Consider the following 16192-nt stretch of genomic DNA (forward strand, 5'->3'; position numbering starts at 1 on the left):
CAGCTCCCCAACCCACCCTGCAAGAAACCACACACACACACACACGTACATACACAGCCGTATGCATGCATGCATTCACACCAAATCATCCGAGCGTCCCAGCCACCACCCTCCCCCCCTCTTCATCCGTCCCTCTTCTCTATGGAGGCTTACACTGTCCTCTCCTTCCCTCTCCATCTCTCCCAGATTCTTTTTGATTCCCTCATTTAAGACAGTGCTCTTACACAAAACACTGCGAATGAGCCAACGCACAGAAAAAGAAAGCAAAACAAAAAAAGTGCAAACTGTCCATCCCCCCCCCCCTCCCTCTCCATCCTATATCTTTCTCTTTTTCTTTCCTTGTTCATGTCTCACACTTGTTCTGTCCCCAGGTATCGAACTTGGTAGAGTCTCTGTGGATCGTACCATGTGGTCCATCACAGAGGGTGGGGCAAGGCGCCTCCCCACTTCCTCCTCTTGGCCTTTAGGTGCTTGTCTCAAGACTAAGGGTTCTTTGACTAAAAGCATTTGATTTACATCTAAATATGTATATTAAAAAAAACAAACAAACACATAAACATCTTTCCTCATAAAACAGGTTTTAAAAAGCAGACAATTTTTTTTCATAACACTGATCTATAAAAACTGGTTTCGTTCAACGCGCCCCAGAGGTTGCTTTTTTTGGTTCCACACTAAGATCTTGTACAGGGTTGTTTCTGCGTTTCGCTTAAGAGACAGTCTGACTACAGACTCTTTGCTTTGCGTGTGCGAGCGTGTGTCTGTATGTGTGTGGGCGGTGGGTAGAGTCACAACAGCAATATGAAACTGTGACAATGATATTAAACAGTTCAAATAGCTCCACTTGCCCACTTCACTAGCATTAAGGTGCTTCAGGTTTCTTCTATCGCAAAAACACGGGCCACGTATGATTAGGAAAAAGAAATAAAACCTGTGTCCCGTTTGGGTTTTGCCGTGCTCAAAAAACAAAAAATCCACATTTTTGATGTGTTTGTCACAGTGGAAAATTGAAAGTAACGCACGCAGGAAGACAGGAATTAAGAAAGGGGGAATATTTAAAGTGACAAAAGATTTTAGCAAAGCCTGACTGACACTGGGATTTAGAGGAACAATGAAAACTGAGATCAAAGATGCATTAATCTGCTATTTAGGTTTGATTGTGGGCTGATCCATTTGGTTCCATTCTTAATTGCTCTGTGTGGAGGCATTTCGAGCCTGCTACTCTTAACTTTGACTAAATCTAATAAAAAGTTCTTCCGTCACTCTCATTAGGTTTGCTTTAACAATTCTTAGAAAGCTTTTATTAAACTTGGAGTAATGTAACAGGGTTATCTCCATTAACTCCATTAATATTATTTGACCTCACCTGTCTCTTGTCAGCACCAGTCGCAGCACTATTTCAGTCTTGATTCAGTCTCAAGACTGAAAGAGAAGCATCAGTGCACACCTGTGCTGTCTATTCAATTACAAGTTATAGCAGGATAAAGATTTTCACATATTTTTCTGGATGTGCAGGTATATACAGTCTCAGTCCTCTCCATTGCAGCACCAACTGTCATACTGCAGTTCACCTCACTGCCAACTTAGTGACTTTGCTGGAACATTTAGCGCCATTTACTGACCTTTTCCTCAAAAAAAAAAAAAAAAAAAAAAAAAAAAAAACTCCTAGCAAAAAGCGCTACTTCACAGATCCTCACCACCTACAAGAACTCCCCTCAGAGTCAGATGCATCTCTCTCCTCCTGCTGCTTAGCGAAGCACCAACCAAAATCTGAGCTCTGCGTGATACAACAATGCATTTCACAAACTAGCACTGCGCTCTGAGACCGCTAAGAATATTGTAAACAATAAAGTGGAAGTCGCTCTTTCCATTTCTACATCGCTTCAAGGATGATTTTCTTTTTCAATAAAGAATAACATATATGGAAATACAGATTCATCTGTATTGCCAATATTGCCCAATCAATATGTATCAGTCAGGCTCTAGTTATTAGTTCATTGTTATTGATTGCCACTGCTTTGATTTGAACAGGCAAGATTAAAGGACTGAAATTAAAAGCTGGTTATAAAACACACTGAACATCCATTTCAGGCAGCACAGTGGCATTGATGATCAGAGTACCAGTGGGACTAAATCAAACGTTCCTCTGGACCTGCATTCAACTTCAAACTGAACAAGAGCAGAAAGCCCTTTCCAGGGTTTTCTTGATGACTGTATTCAGCTGCGTTGCCAAAGCTGAAGGCCAGTTTTTTTTAAAAGAAAAGATCTACTTCTGCACTCTTGTTCTTTTTTTTCTTGAAAGCTACCACTCACACACGCAAGTACCAAAAGCAACCATGACTGCAACGACTTTCAGGGTTGTTTCTATGCCAACATTTCTCTGACTTCTATCATTTAGCAGCTTTCCTTTTTTTGTCATTATAAGCACTTATAAAGCCAGGAATTTCACTTTCAAACAGACGCGCACAACTTTGAGCCACTTTTCTATCTGCTGCATTCTCCTCAAACACAAAATGTATCTGAAACGTATCGCTTCGATGCGATTCCCCTTTAATTCCCACGTCGCTCTGGTGTACTGTAGCCGATGCAGCTGACAGCCCCCAAATGCGTATTAGCGCATGTATGTGTGCTCACTGCAGTGATGGGTGAATGAATCGCCCAAGCGTGTGTGAAACGCTCTGTCTGGCCTCCCTCTCTCTCTCACACTCTCTGCGGCAGCACAAACTGTGCGGCCATTCAGACGCACACCTACATGCGCGCACGGAGCCGTGCTGCTCGCCATGTACCGCCGTCTGAATTAGCACCTTTGTCCGTGCCAGGCGAGCACATATCCAGGCGGGCAGAGCCTGAGGAAGCCCGTTCCGTTAATATTCTCGGAGAAATCAATTTAAACATGAGCTGACATGAAAAGAGCACCGCCGCTGTATCCTCTCTCACACACACACACACACACACACACACACACACTCAATTTGTCACTAAGCTCACAGGCAGAAACTCGCTTTAAGACAATTCTCGACTTTCGTTCAGATTTTTTTTTAAAAAGGGGAGAGGGGGAGTTAAACAAACTTAGAGATTGGATTCTAGCTTTTTCTTATTTTTCTCTTTTTTGCCTTTTTTAAAATAAAGCCACACCGTTTTCTCAGTCCGATACATACAAAAACTTAGTTCGATTGTACTCATACCGCAGGAAATAACACAGTGCATTTATCACACGCAAACTCTTTTACAATCATCGGTAACAAATTTCCTCTCCTTCAGGAGTCTCGGCAAACATCACACACAAAGGTGACAAAAAAAACAGAAAAAGTAAACAAACTGATATTTTATTTTTTGTTTTTTTAGAGTTTAACGGCCAAAATGTGGGGAAGGTTTGGGAGGGGGGAAGGTTATTGATTAGGCTTTAAACTCGCTAACAAATCTGAACATATCACCAGCCAATCGAAAAGCTGCTGTCCAAGTCAGAGCATTTCTCTGAAGACCAGTAGGTCAGCTTCCCGGCATGGCCAGCTGGGGTTAAAGAGCAGGCTGAGGTCGAGGAGATCATAAACCATGCCAATATACATATTAATATTCATTTCAACCCCTGACCTCACCGAGCCCAAACACTCAGAGAAGCTTTCATCTGGCAGATGAAACAAAGCAAACCAAAACAACAAAACAAAAAGGGCTCGGCGCAACCTCACTCAGCTGCATCTCGAATGCTTCGCCACGCATACATTCAATATGAAAAACAACAGTGTTACCGAAGTTTGGAGAAGGAGCCTTCTCCAAACTGGATTACCCCTCCCCGCCCCCCTTCCCCTAGGGAATGTCTGTGATTATGGTAAGAAAAGGTTTTTAGTGACAGTACACACTCTTAAAAACATAAAAAAATAAAGGCTGAAATCAGGTTTCTAAAGGTTGCAGAAGGATGAGGAACTGGGGGGGAGCGAACCTCCTTCTGCTACCTTTCACCATCTCTCTCCACAAGAGCATTCAAGAACAAACTGCAGAGATTCATTCTGAGCTGTGGAGACAGACAGAAACGTGGACAAACAAAGGAAGGCAAGCAGAACAAACTGAAGAAACATATCCCCAAACATAAAGCGGGCTAGGGGAGGAGTGATTACTGTCAAGACCAGAGTGGCCATCGTTCTGTTCTCATCACCCCAGAGATATTCCACCCCTCCTTCCATCAATCTGTCCATTCTATCTATCTGTCCGTTCACTCACTCAAAACAAAGTGCTGCTATCTCCCCCCGCCCCCTGCAGGCCGTCTGCCGGCGTGGCTCCGCTTCCCGCTTCGCTGTTGTTGGCTGCTGCCGCTGCAGCCACGGCTTCCAGTGAGGCGGGGTCAAAGCCTTGCTCCGTCCCCAACGCGTCGGCCTCCATCTTCACGCTGTCGGCCAGGAACGCGGAGTAGGCGTCGCTGTCGGCCATCAGCAGTTTCAGTTTGGGGATCCAGCTCTTGCGGACGACGCGGCGGGCGTTGGTGCACATGTCGGCAGCGATGGCGTTCATTTCGCTCTCCTTGAAGCTCGGTGCGAAATTCTGGCAGTAGACTGGAGCGAGGCAAAGAGTATGTAAAGGGACAATAAGAGGAAATGATGGGAGAGAAAAACATATGGCAGAGAAACGCAGAAACGCATTAGAGCCTAAATTCTAAAGCTGCAGCTTTGCATACTGACATGCAATCACAGACTGTATATAAACATAGGCCAGTGTGATGTCATTGATTTGTAGACTTTAATTTTGAACAAAGGGGAACCTTTGGGTACATCATACTATTTATTCATCTCTGGCTCTCTTCCACAGCATGTTTTTTGTTCTCTCTTCCTTCTCTCACCCAAACTGGTCCCTGAGCCTGGTCCTGCTGGAGGTTTCTTTCTGTTAAAAGGGAGTTTTTCCTTCCCACTTTCACCAAAGTGCTTGTTCATAGGGGGTCATATGATTGTTGGGTTTTTCTCTGTATGTATTATTGTAGAGTCTACCTTACAATATAAAGCACCTTGAGGCGATTGTTGTTGTGATTTGGCGCTGCATAAATAAAATTGAATTGAATTGAACTGAACTTGAGGCTGGCTCCAAAAGCAAGTATCATAGACTCCCAAGCCCAATTTGTCTTCTGTAGCTAATGTACATTTTCATAACAACTGTTATAGTTTGCCCTCATATTTATTAGCGTTTAAAACTCTGGGTGTGCTTGCTTTATGTGACTAGTTGATGCTGGTAAAGGCGACTGTAGCTTCCAGCTCTCTGCTCGGCCTCAGAGCCACTAATTTGAGTCACTTAACTGGATGTCTAGACATGGAGTTTTGGTGTTGGTGTACTGTGAGGAAATTCTACTATAAATATCTGACAAGTCTCCTTGCTTTCTGTGCAGTCAATTCAGTGAATTGAGTGAAATTTTAGTGCGTTATTTGTAGGCTATTTAGCATTAATTAGCAGGTATCTGTACCTGGGCCATGTCAATGACAATCCTTTGTGCTAGCGTTAGCTTTTAACTGAGCACATTACCCTCTTCTTTAAATGTGGTCACTTCTTGCTTCAAACTGAAACAGACAGCGGTGACCAAAAAAGCTAACATACCATTTCAAAATGGCACTTCACAGCACAAAAGGTTACAATGGGTTGTGTACATCTTTTATATACAGTCTATGATGCAGAAGCCTGAACTTTGACATTTTAGTCACCAGAAAGCAACATGGTCTGAGGTTTAAGGCAATTTCATTTTGGCTTCACTTTTCCAACCCGACGGGTACGTCCATCTTCCTTATACAGTCTATGCATGTAACTCTCAGTATACATACACTGTACGTCTTCTGTATGACTCACATTTGACAGCGTGCAGCACTCTGTTGTCCAGAGGTTTACGACTGGGATCATTGGTTGAGGAGCGGATGCCGGTTCCACAGCTGTTAGCCAGAGTGCTCCTGAGCAAGTTAAAACAAAACAAAAATACACATCAACACATAAAATACTTGAATGGACAATGCACATCTTTGTCTGCTGTCAACAAGCGCAAAAATGATCAACCATAAAATCTTTATTATATCAGTCTTACAAAAATAACCCCCCAAAATCAGACACTGACCTGTCGAAGAACGCCGCCAGAAGGCGTCTGAGCAGCACTTTGTGGCGGGTGCCGGCGCTGACGTGGCAGTTCATGAGCTGGGCGCGGGAGATGAACACAGAGGTGCCGCTCACCAGTTCCAGCTTCTCAGCCGGGTCTCCTTCCTCATACAGCTTTGGGTGGCAGCGGTTTCCGATCTGGCTGATGAGCTCGGCGGGCAGCGATGCTAGTTCCTGCCGGGACCGCCCCCCTCTGCCCCCCCGCCCGCCCCCTGAGTCTGGGGCTAAGTCTGGCAGAGCCTCCACCCGCTCCCCGACAACTGAGGAAGGGAAAGATCGAGTGTTACCTTTCTTTTTTTTTTGCAATGAGGGTTAGGGATCATTTAAAAATTTTATATAGTAGCAACAGCTTTTCAGCAGTGATACAAAACTTCTAAAGGGAATTACAAAGGGGGCCAGCTCTCAGATGTTAAAAAAACTGGATGCAGGCCGTTCAATCATACACGTTAGCCATAAACTTTTAACATCCAGTTCTAAATGTACTTCTGTTAATGGTCCTTCTTGTTTGAAACCACTGCATATTTACTGTAAGCACATGATGCTGCTCCTTCGAACTTTTCAGTCTCAAGTCTGATCCTAAAACATTCAATAAACAACAAACCTCGCTGTGCCCCAGTTTCCAATTCCTGCATGTAACAAAATACCGTTCGACCAACTTTATTCACCATCGTTCCATTCAAACCTCCATGTGATTGTCCTCAAACTAGTGATCAAGCAGACCATAAACAGCTCACAAACTTAAAGCAGGACCACAGCTTTCAGCGGTTTCAGTGTTTTGAACATTTCGCTCTCGCTAACATCCTCCACTATTGAGAAAGTTGGATAAACAAACTTTCCACCATTCGTACTCGTAAACACACTACAAGCGCTGCAGAGATCAGAGGAGGAAACTTTTAGACGGAGCTGCACAGTAACCCTGGAATGAACTCACCCGCTGATGCATTTATCCTGCTGTCAGCGCTTACCTGCTGCTCCGGCGTTCAGCATGCTGTACATGGTGTACATGTTGCAGATCTGTCTGTACTGCTCTTCAGTCTCATCTGCTATATCATCCTCCTCCTCATCGTCGTGGTAACTGATGGGCGAGTCGCTGGTGTACATGCTCAGGGTGCCCGGGCTCGTACCCTCTGGGGTCCCGCCGTTGTTGTTGTTATTGTTGTGGTTACTGTTGAGCACAGCTCCTCCCACTAAAGCGCTGCCTCCGCTGCCCACCAGAGAGGCGTTAGCGGCAGGTCCGCGGCCAGAAGCGTCCTGGGTTATTGTATTGGAAGAGGACGAGGAAGAGGAGGAGGAAGAATAGCGTGCGGCCTTCCTCAACCCGCCGCCCCCGCCCCCTCCTGACCCCCCTCCCCCATCACGGTTACCCCCCTCCCATAGCCGCTTGGCCACAGGGGTGCAGACCACAGAGTAGGGAGAGCCCTCCGGCTGAGGAAGAGAGAGAGGGAGAGAAACATGCTGGTTATAAACCAGCGCCTGACTGGAACACTCAATAAAACACAGTAATAAACAAATGTCATTTCATGGTTTCGTGGCTTAGAGTACAAATGGTACGTTTCCCATCTCAAGCAGCATCAAACAAATATCACTGGAGGTTCTGGCAGCACGTTTTTAATGCACATATATTGAACAGAGGTGCCGGCCTCAGCTGAAACAGAGCACACATGCTCGTTATTAGAAATGATTTGACTGTAATGAAGCGAGATGGGTTTGAGATAAAACATTCATTCAGCCACTCATTGTCAGTTCGTCAAATGCCTCCCACTGACCATCTCAGACAGGGGAAGATGTACTTCTTACAAGTACAAAATTCCAGGTCGCTATGGTCATAAGTTTATCAAAAAAGGATTTCAATAGATGATGGTGGGTTTTCTTTTTAGTACAATAGAATTCAGCTATGTAGAAATGATCTTCGGTGTCAAACTCAGGACCTTCTTTCTGTGAGGCAACATTGCTAACCACTGCGCCACCATGCTACCCTGCATCCCCGTTTGTAATTCAAAAAATCACACTGAGAAAATGACAATAAACACAAATCACAAATTCTGCATATATTATGAACTGAGTTGTTCTGGTACATGGTGTCATACCTGGGCAATGTCACACTGATGGTGGATGCTTTTTTCTCTATTCTAGCTTTAACATCTCAAGCCTTTATCAGTTTTCAAGAATATTATATGCCTCGTGTGTAAGAAACTGTGAATTCAATATCAGTCATCTAAAGGCCCCCAGATCTGCTGATAATGATTGGACATCCTAATATTTTAGGGATTCTCCATACTCATGAAGACATAATACCAGCACCGCACCCATCTCTTAAAGTATTTTTTAATGACAGCATAGATCTGAAATTTTGCATAAGAAGAAGAATCTTTTCCCAGGAATTTTTCAGGTCAAGTTAAGATTTTTTTGTTTTGTTTGTTGCTTTTTTAATTGAGATGAATTGAGATGGAAGGGCAAAAAGGCACAATTTCACACAGCCAATAATATGTAACTGAGCTATCGGGAGTATCAAATATATGACCCAAAGGCCAGAATCAGCCTTCCAAGGGGGGGGGGGGAATCCAGTCCACTGAAGGCTTTGCAGAGAATGAGAGCATGAAAATGAAAGATGCGGTTACATTTTCTGCGTGTAGTTTTGGCAGCAGAATGACAAAATGCAAATCTCAGGATGTTCATTTGCTTTATATAAAGTTTATTATTTAAAATTCCATCCATCCATCCATCTTCATCCGCTTTATCCGAGGCCGGGTCGCGGGGGCAGCAGCCTAAGCAGAGAAGCCCAGACCTCCCTCTCCCTAGCCACCTCATCCAGCTTATCCGGGGGAATACCAAGGAGTTCCCAGGCCAGACGAGAGATATAATCTCTCCAGCGTGTCCTGGGTCTGCCCCGGGGCCTCCTCCCAGTGGGACATGCCCGGAACACCTCACCCAGGAGGCGCCCAGGGGGCATCCTTGTCAGATGCCCGAACCACCTCAACTGGCTCCTTTCGATGTGGAGCAGCAGCAGCTCTACTCTGAGCCCCTCCTGGATGGTTGAATTTCTCACCCTATCTCTAAGGAAGAGGCCAGCCACCCTTCGGAGGAAGCTCATTTCTGCCGCTTGTATCCGCGATCTCGTTCTTTCGGTCACTACACACAGCTCGTGGCCATAGGTGAGGGTAAGGGCGTAGATCGACCGGTAAATTGAGAGCTTCGCTTTTACACTCAGCTCTCTCTTCACCACGACATACCGGTGCAGCGTCCGCAGCACCAATCCGTCTTTCGATCTCCGGCTCCCTTCTCGCGAACAAGACCCCGAGATACTTGAACTCCTCCACTTGGGGCAGGAACTCATCCCCAACCCGGAGTGGGCACTCCACCCTTTTCCGGCTGAGAACCATGGCCTCAGATTTGGAGGTGCTGATCCTAATTCCTGCTGCTTCACACTCGGCTGTGAACCGTTCCAGTGCGAGCTGGAGGCCATCATCCGATGAAGCCAACAGAACCACATCATCCGCAGATGATGTGGTTCTGACGAGTTTCTGAGGCCACCGAAGTGAAAGCCCTCCACCACTTGGCTGCGCCTAGAAATCCTGTCCATAAAAATTATGAACAGAAATGGTGGCGGAGCCCATCATCCACCGGTAACGAGTCCGACTTATTGTCGGCAATGCAAACCAAGCTCTTGCAACGGTTGTATAGGGATCGAATGGCCCGTAGCAATGGGCCAGACACCCCATACTCCTGCAGCACCTCGCACAGGACACCCCGAGGGACACTTATTATTTAAAATTAAAATTAATTACATTAAATGTGTCAATAAATAATCAAAATGTACTTCTTTACACTAAAAGAAAAATAGGAATATTTGTCTCAAATATGAACTCCAATGATGTTAACACTCCTGATTTAACAATCACATAAATAAATCATAACACAAGCTGTAACAGAAACTGATTAATTGGGCCCAACTTTTATTAAAATAATTATATTTAATAACCAGCCCTCTTGCTATTTTTCTAAATCGTCTGAAAATATCTGATGATCTGTTTTCTTGGCACTATTTCAATATTCAATATTTCAGTCTCTGTTTGTTTGTTTTTTGTTGTCTTTTTAACTGTGAAAACAAATCAGTGGTGGAAAAAGTCTGACGTCTACAGGTTAACATTTCACTTACAGAAATGTTAAGTGAAAATAAGAAGTAACATGCAATATATCAGCTTTAACAAGATCGCACGTCTCACACACAACTAACGTTAAATCTGCCACTGATGGGGAAACACTACACCTGACAAATATGATGATGTTTGCTTATCTATACCAAAAGTATGTGATGATGATCACACTGCCCCTAAAGAGATATGCAGATTAGCAGCACTTGACATCACATGAAAACTATTTTTGGAACTCACAACAGATGCTTTCCTCCATTTTCAATGAAAAGACATGAACATATCCAGTATATATACTTCGTTATTAGGGTAATCTGACTCTACCTGAAGCTGAAGTAACCGAATAAGGAGTCTGACCTTTAAAAAAATTCATGTTCCTTCCTCGGAAAGTTTTTGGACTCTTACTTCATTTCAAGATTATGATTCATCCGCCAAAAAAGAAAGAAAAGACAAAAGCATGTGGGGTTGTGTAGCAAGGCCCAGACCAAACCTACCTGCTGTGGCTGTGGAGCTGGCTGAGGTGTTGTGGCTGTATGTTCAGTCTTCACCTTGGACACGAGGGGAAGGGGTGTCAGGCAGGAGGCAGGCCTCCCTACAGTGGCAGCACCGATGCCAACTCCGCCCACTCCCACTGTTTGAGTGACGGGGCTCTGAGGCTCAGAGGATGGGGTCTCCTCGGTGTGGAGACCCTGGGAGTCACAGCTTGGAGAGGAGACCTGGTGTGGGGAAAGTTTCATGAATATGATCAAAACATATTATGCCATTAGAAGGGTAAATCTACTGTAAACATACTGTATGTCTGATATCTACTCAAATCTGATGGTAGCACTGAAGACAGGTAAAAAGAGACAGCACTATTAAATATATACATATATTAAATATTTACTGAGGGAAACTTGGTTGTTTGATGGAGCTGGGCTTAACATTTCTCAAATAAGGTATCAAAAATGTGTCCAGCACTCTGTTTTAAATCTCAGGCAACACATGGCAGCAGTGGTGTAATAATTTAGTAATAAAGAACGTAAATGATGACATTAGGAAGCATCCTGAGCTTGAACAAATGAAGCCAACACTTGTATTACAAAACCTGCAGTTCCTCTAGTGGACAACAGAGGCTCGCTCCAAAATTGAGTTGATCCTCTGTCCGAACATACCCAAATATTAAATTTCCGAAAACAATCCTTAAAAGGGTGATTCAACAAACAGAGCTGGAGTCTTTGCATCATTGTTTTTATGAGGCGGAGGGGGGGATCACTGATCTATTCTTTTTCTTTAAGGCTTAAAATTAGGGGTGTAGCTTATGTTATCAGAATATTTTGTCATTTTATTAGAAGTAACTAATAAAAAGTCTGTCCAAGAAGTTTGCACTTGGCCTCAGTTAAGAAGAAACTTCTGTTTTATTTGTATGTTACTTAGCACTAGCTAGCTAATCTTCTATACACAATCTATGGAAATGACCAAAGTAATTCACACCTGAAGTTCATGTATAATGGTACAAAGAAGCCAGAAACAAATGACCATACAAGCCATCAATGAGCCAGTGGAATGCTCCAGTAGTAGTTTAACAATAAAATAGTAATATCTGAAAAATATGTGCTGATTAAAAGGTTAATATGTTCATGTTATTGTGGTTACAATCTAAAGCAGTATAATCAAATTAAGCGAAAAGTCCTGGAGTTCAAAATTGACAGTCTCCATATTATAATGCTGAAAAGAATTCTCCTTAATGAAACATTCACACACACAAAACATATAAGGCAACTTTAAATCTAGTAATCATGAATCAAACATGGACATCCTGGCTACTTAACATCACAACACTACTGGGAACTAAAAGATCGTTCATTTTTAGCACTATTTGGTCATTGTATTAACAATTCTATCAAAAATTTCTGCCAAAATAGCTGATGGAGTAAGAAAACTACAAATAATGAACATTTTAGGAACAGTAAACTGTGATTGCACGATATGACTTTTCTAGTATCAAATCTTGTTGTATTGATCGTTTTTCTACTGGTCTACTAGCACATAGCTGGCATTTTATCAACCCTGTGTCTAGAGGTGTTAAGTGGAACTTTCAAGGAAATCAGTCCCCCTCATTAATATGCTAATTTATGCAGCCAGGCACTCCAGATCTAATCAGATCATCTGCTACTATAGAGGGAACCTGTAGTGTCAGTACGACGTTTCAATTATTCTCGATTCACGAGAACGTGTCTACAAACAGAGACGCCCCCATCACAACATAATGCCACGCATAATGTCACGCACAACAGGTAACACGGCGGCAGCACGCAGAAACGGCTATTTTTACATCTGCTTCATTTTGATTACATTTAAATAATCCTCATATTCACAGAAGTGTTCCTATGGATGCTCTTCTACATTTGCATTCAACTTTAACAGACGTTTAAATGACTCGATTTGTGATTGCTTCATTATCAGCTTACCTTAAGGAAAAACTCGGTGCCTTTCTCCATGATCTGTTGGATCTGGAGGAAGCCGGCGGTGTACATGAGCAGAAACTGGTCTCCCACATTCATGCTGAGGCGCCCCGTGTAGCAGAAGGCCAGGATCTGCTGGAAGCTCTGCGGCTGCACGGCCGGGGGTAGCTCCACCACCGAGCTCTTCCCCCCAGCATTGAACAGGTCCCGGAAGTAGGAGCTGCTGGCTGCCAGCACTGCACGGTGGGCCTGAGGGGTAAACAGCAGGGGTAGTGAAGTCGTAAGGGTTTAAAAATACATAGACTCCGATGCAGTAAACAGTATATATCAACATCCATATCCGGAGATTTGCACTTGCTCATGTTTGTTGTCAGTAAGGCAGAAGACATAAACAAACAGGAAAGTAGTAACAGAAGAAGACTAATACATTTTTATTGTTAATCTCTGGTTGAATTTATTTTAATGCAAAGCATGAAAATTGCATCCTGTTGTAAAGGAAACTTCACGTATTGCTCAACAGTAACTTTTGAAGCACTGCCAAAATTAGTGTCTTCAGGTTACGATGTCAAATTGCACTAAACAGTCCAAAACTAAGTTTACTGACTGATCAGGAGAGGCAGACAAAGGAAGCTCAAAAAATGTTGAGACTATTAGTTTTTGACCCGAGGCATCGTTTTTTTATCCTACCAAGAGATTCTCACCAAAATCCTGACACTACATGCACAAACAGTACTCCAGGCAATTCATCTGCACATTCTGGCAACAAGGAAACACGAGGACCTAGAATTACCAGCTTGTCGCTGTGTCTCTCAGTGAACTGAGTCAAGCTGCATTTTACATCCGTGCTTGTCTAGACTCATACGTAGAAGACTAAGGTTGCAGTGGCTGAGATTTTTCCAGTTCAAATACGACACCTTGGCTTGGGTTATCTTCCATTTAGTGAGTAGCTGTCAGACACCAATGTCAAAATAATAAGCTGTATTCACTCTGAGGAAGAGACTGGGAGTCAGTCTTTATGTGTAAGCCAACATGAGGCTCTACTTAAACACTAACTTTGTAAAACAAACTGTGGCAAATAAATACACCCAAGAATAGAAATGTATTGAATTGGTATGTCATAGTAATTATTAGCATGTGGAGTGGAACTGACAAGAGACAGATAATGTGAAAATATATTCATGGAGTGCAAAAAAAGCTCCCCAACAAGTGTTACACTGAACATAGTGAGAGAGAAGGGACGGCAACAGCCATGTCGCTGTCAAAGCTTCTCAGTCCCGTCAAGTTATATGTCCATGCTGTGCAGTTTGCATTAAGTCAAAAGTTACTGCAAACTTAAAAGAACACTTACTGGTGAAACGTGTGAAATACCTCCAAACATACTGCCAAAAGTATTCGCTCATCTGCCTTCACGTGCATATAAAAAAGAGTTCTTAATCCATAGGGTTTGATATGATATCAGCTTCAATTTATCTGGGAGGGCTTTCCACAATATTTAGGAGTGTTAATGGGAATTTTTGACCATTCTTCCAGAAGTGCATTTGTGTGTTCAGACACAGATTTTTGGATAATAAGGCTCACAGTCTCTGCTCTAACTAATTCTAAAGGTGTATGAGGCTGAGGTCAGGACTCTGTGCAGGCCAGTCGAGTTCTTCCACACCAACAGGAGCAAACAGAACAACACAGAATTGACTGCAAAGAATAGATGACTCCCACAGATCAGTTCGCTCACCTTGATAACAACTCACTAACAACTACATCCCTAAAAACAACTATAAAGGAATTTGATAGGCTGACACCAAAGATCAGTGTCACCAGGTCATTATCTGTCCACTGATGAAATATGGCCACAATCTCTTCTTCTCTTTTTCACTTATGACGTTGAAAAATTAATAACACTAGTGCTTTTGCATTTGGGTCATCCGACATAAATGTTGTCATAATCAGTAAAAGTTTTCTTGAGTTACAAGCAAAAACATCTTTTGAAATGTCACAGTGACATTGAGATCCTTTCATACTTTAGTGAGAGTGCACATTTCTGCCAAATTTGGAGAAATTCAAAGTAAATAGATTACAGTAAAGAGTTGTATTCAGCATGGATGGGTGCACAGACAACAAGAATGTGTTTGGCAATGAGAGTAAGCTATGTGGAGACATAAAAAGATAAATTACTTTTAACTTTAAATATGCGCTTTTGATTCTGCCTGTATTCAGGTCAAACAAAAACGGCGTTAGCTATATTAGTTTGAATGAAGTCGTCAAAAAACTTAATTCTGACCTTGAAGGCATGTCCCTTGACGACCACGGAGACGTCACAGTAGAGGCCCTGCAGCCGCTGCTCGTTCAGACACTCCAGGACATTGTTGCCAAAGTTAGGGATCGCCATCTGCAGCGTCTGAGCCATAACGCTCTGCCCAGCACCACAGGGTCTGCAGGAAGTAGAAACAAGTTAGTGTGTGGATAACAGGAGCACTGGAAGGTTAAAAGGAAGGAGTGGGTGATGGAGGAAAGGAATTATCTGGAAGGACGGTAGATGACGGGATGATGGGGACATACAGGTAATTGGCAGGAAGGTCAGGAGAGTTGGGAATTGGTACAGGAAAAAAATGAGAGACGTGATGGAAAGGAGACGATAAAATGAGGCAGCGTGACAGGGGCAAAGGAAACCAAATAAATGAGTTATGAGATAAGAGCGCAAAGAAGAACTGGAAAATATGCAAAAAACACAAGCAAGGCAGAGTTAAGGAGGGACGAAAGAGACTTAAAATAAAGAAATGGGGTAAGTAAAGTGTGTGATGATTAATGAATTAAGTATCTGGTAAACAACTTTAATTCAAAACTCTATCTTTCAAATGAAACAGAATTTGGGGCCACCAGCCACAGTTACATAAGCCTTTATCTTTTTTCTTTAAAAAAAAAAAACCCTTGTTTCATGACATCTAATTCTCAGTTAATAAACTGTTTTGGTGGTTTTTGGCCTACTTTGTTATTTTCTTGTCGTTGCTTCCCAGTCAAAACACAGCCTCTTACATAACTCATCTATTTCACTCGTCTTCGTCACCATCCAACAAAGAAGCTTGTGATCAAAAGTGGAAGAACTGTCAAAGTACAGAAAAGGAATAAAATAAAGCAGGACTTTATCTCTAAAATCAGTGTTTCTCATGACTGAAGTCATCACTTTTTTGGTTTTGTTTAAAAATGCACAATACAAACACAGAACGACTCGAACGCCAAGTATGACAAAGCAGAAGTAAACAGACGAGAGCACAAAGGTGAGTCACGACTCCACTGAACAAATACGTTATATAGAGGATCGTGGCCTCCGAGTGATGGATGGTGGCCGAGCTTAGCTGACACCGACAAGTATTTGGAGCGCAGCTTGTGGTGAGGAGCTGATGATGATGAGCTCCTACCCTGGCTACAAACCCAAACAAACCACTAATAGGAAACTGATTAGCCTCGTTCCTCCACTAGGAACGAGGCTCACAG

General features: G+C 43.1%; 1 protein-coding gene across 4 annotated transcripts in view; it reads right to left on the bottom strand.

The window, feature by feature from the left end:
• Nucleotides 1-316: 316 nt before the first annotated feature.
• nacc1b (nucleus accumbens associated 1, BEN and BTB (POZ) domain containing b) overlaps nt 317-16192 on the bottom strand; it is a 28301-nt gene continuing 12425 nt past the window's right edge. For all 4 annotated transcript variants that reach the window (XM_086294839.1, XM_086294842.1, XM_086294841.1 and 1 more), the window contains 7 exons: nt 14982-15132; nt 12713-12955; nt 10757-10978; nt 7077-7536; nt 6074-6371; nt 5815-5912; nt 317-4541 (listed from right to left, as the gene is read on the bottom strand). In XM_086294839.1, the coding sequence (XP_086150965.1) occupies nt 4213-4541; nt 5815-5912; nt 6074-6371; nt 7077-7536; nt 10757-10978; nt 12713-12955; nt 14982-15132 (1801 nt within the window). In that variant the 3' untranslated portion in view covers nt 317-4212. The remainder of the gene's footprint in view (nt 4542-5814; nt 5913-6073; nt 6372-7076; nt 7537-10756; nt 10979-12712; nt 12956-14981; nt 15133-16192) is intronic.

This window comes from Aulonocara sp. 'chitande type north' Nkhata Bay, linkage group LG6 (genome assembly GCF_057382095.1).
Source record: "Aulonocara sp. 'chitande type north' Nkhata Bay isolate Kocher_YH1m ecotype deep benthic linkage group LG6, A_spYH_male_GT1.1, whole genome shotgun sequence".
NCBI lineage: Eukaryota > Metazoa > Chordata > Actinopteri > Cichliformes > Cichlidae > Aulonocara > Aulonocara sp. 'chitande type north' Nkhata Bay.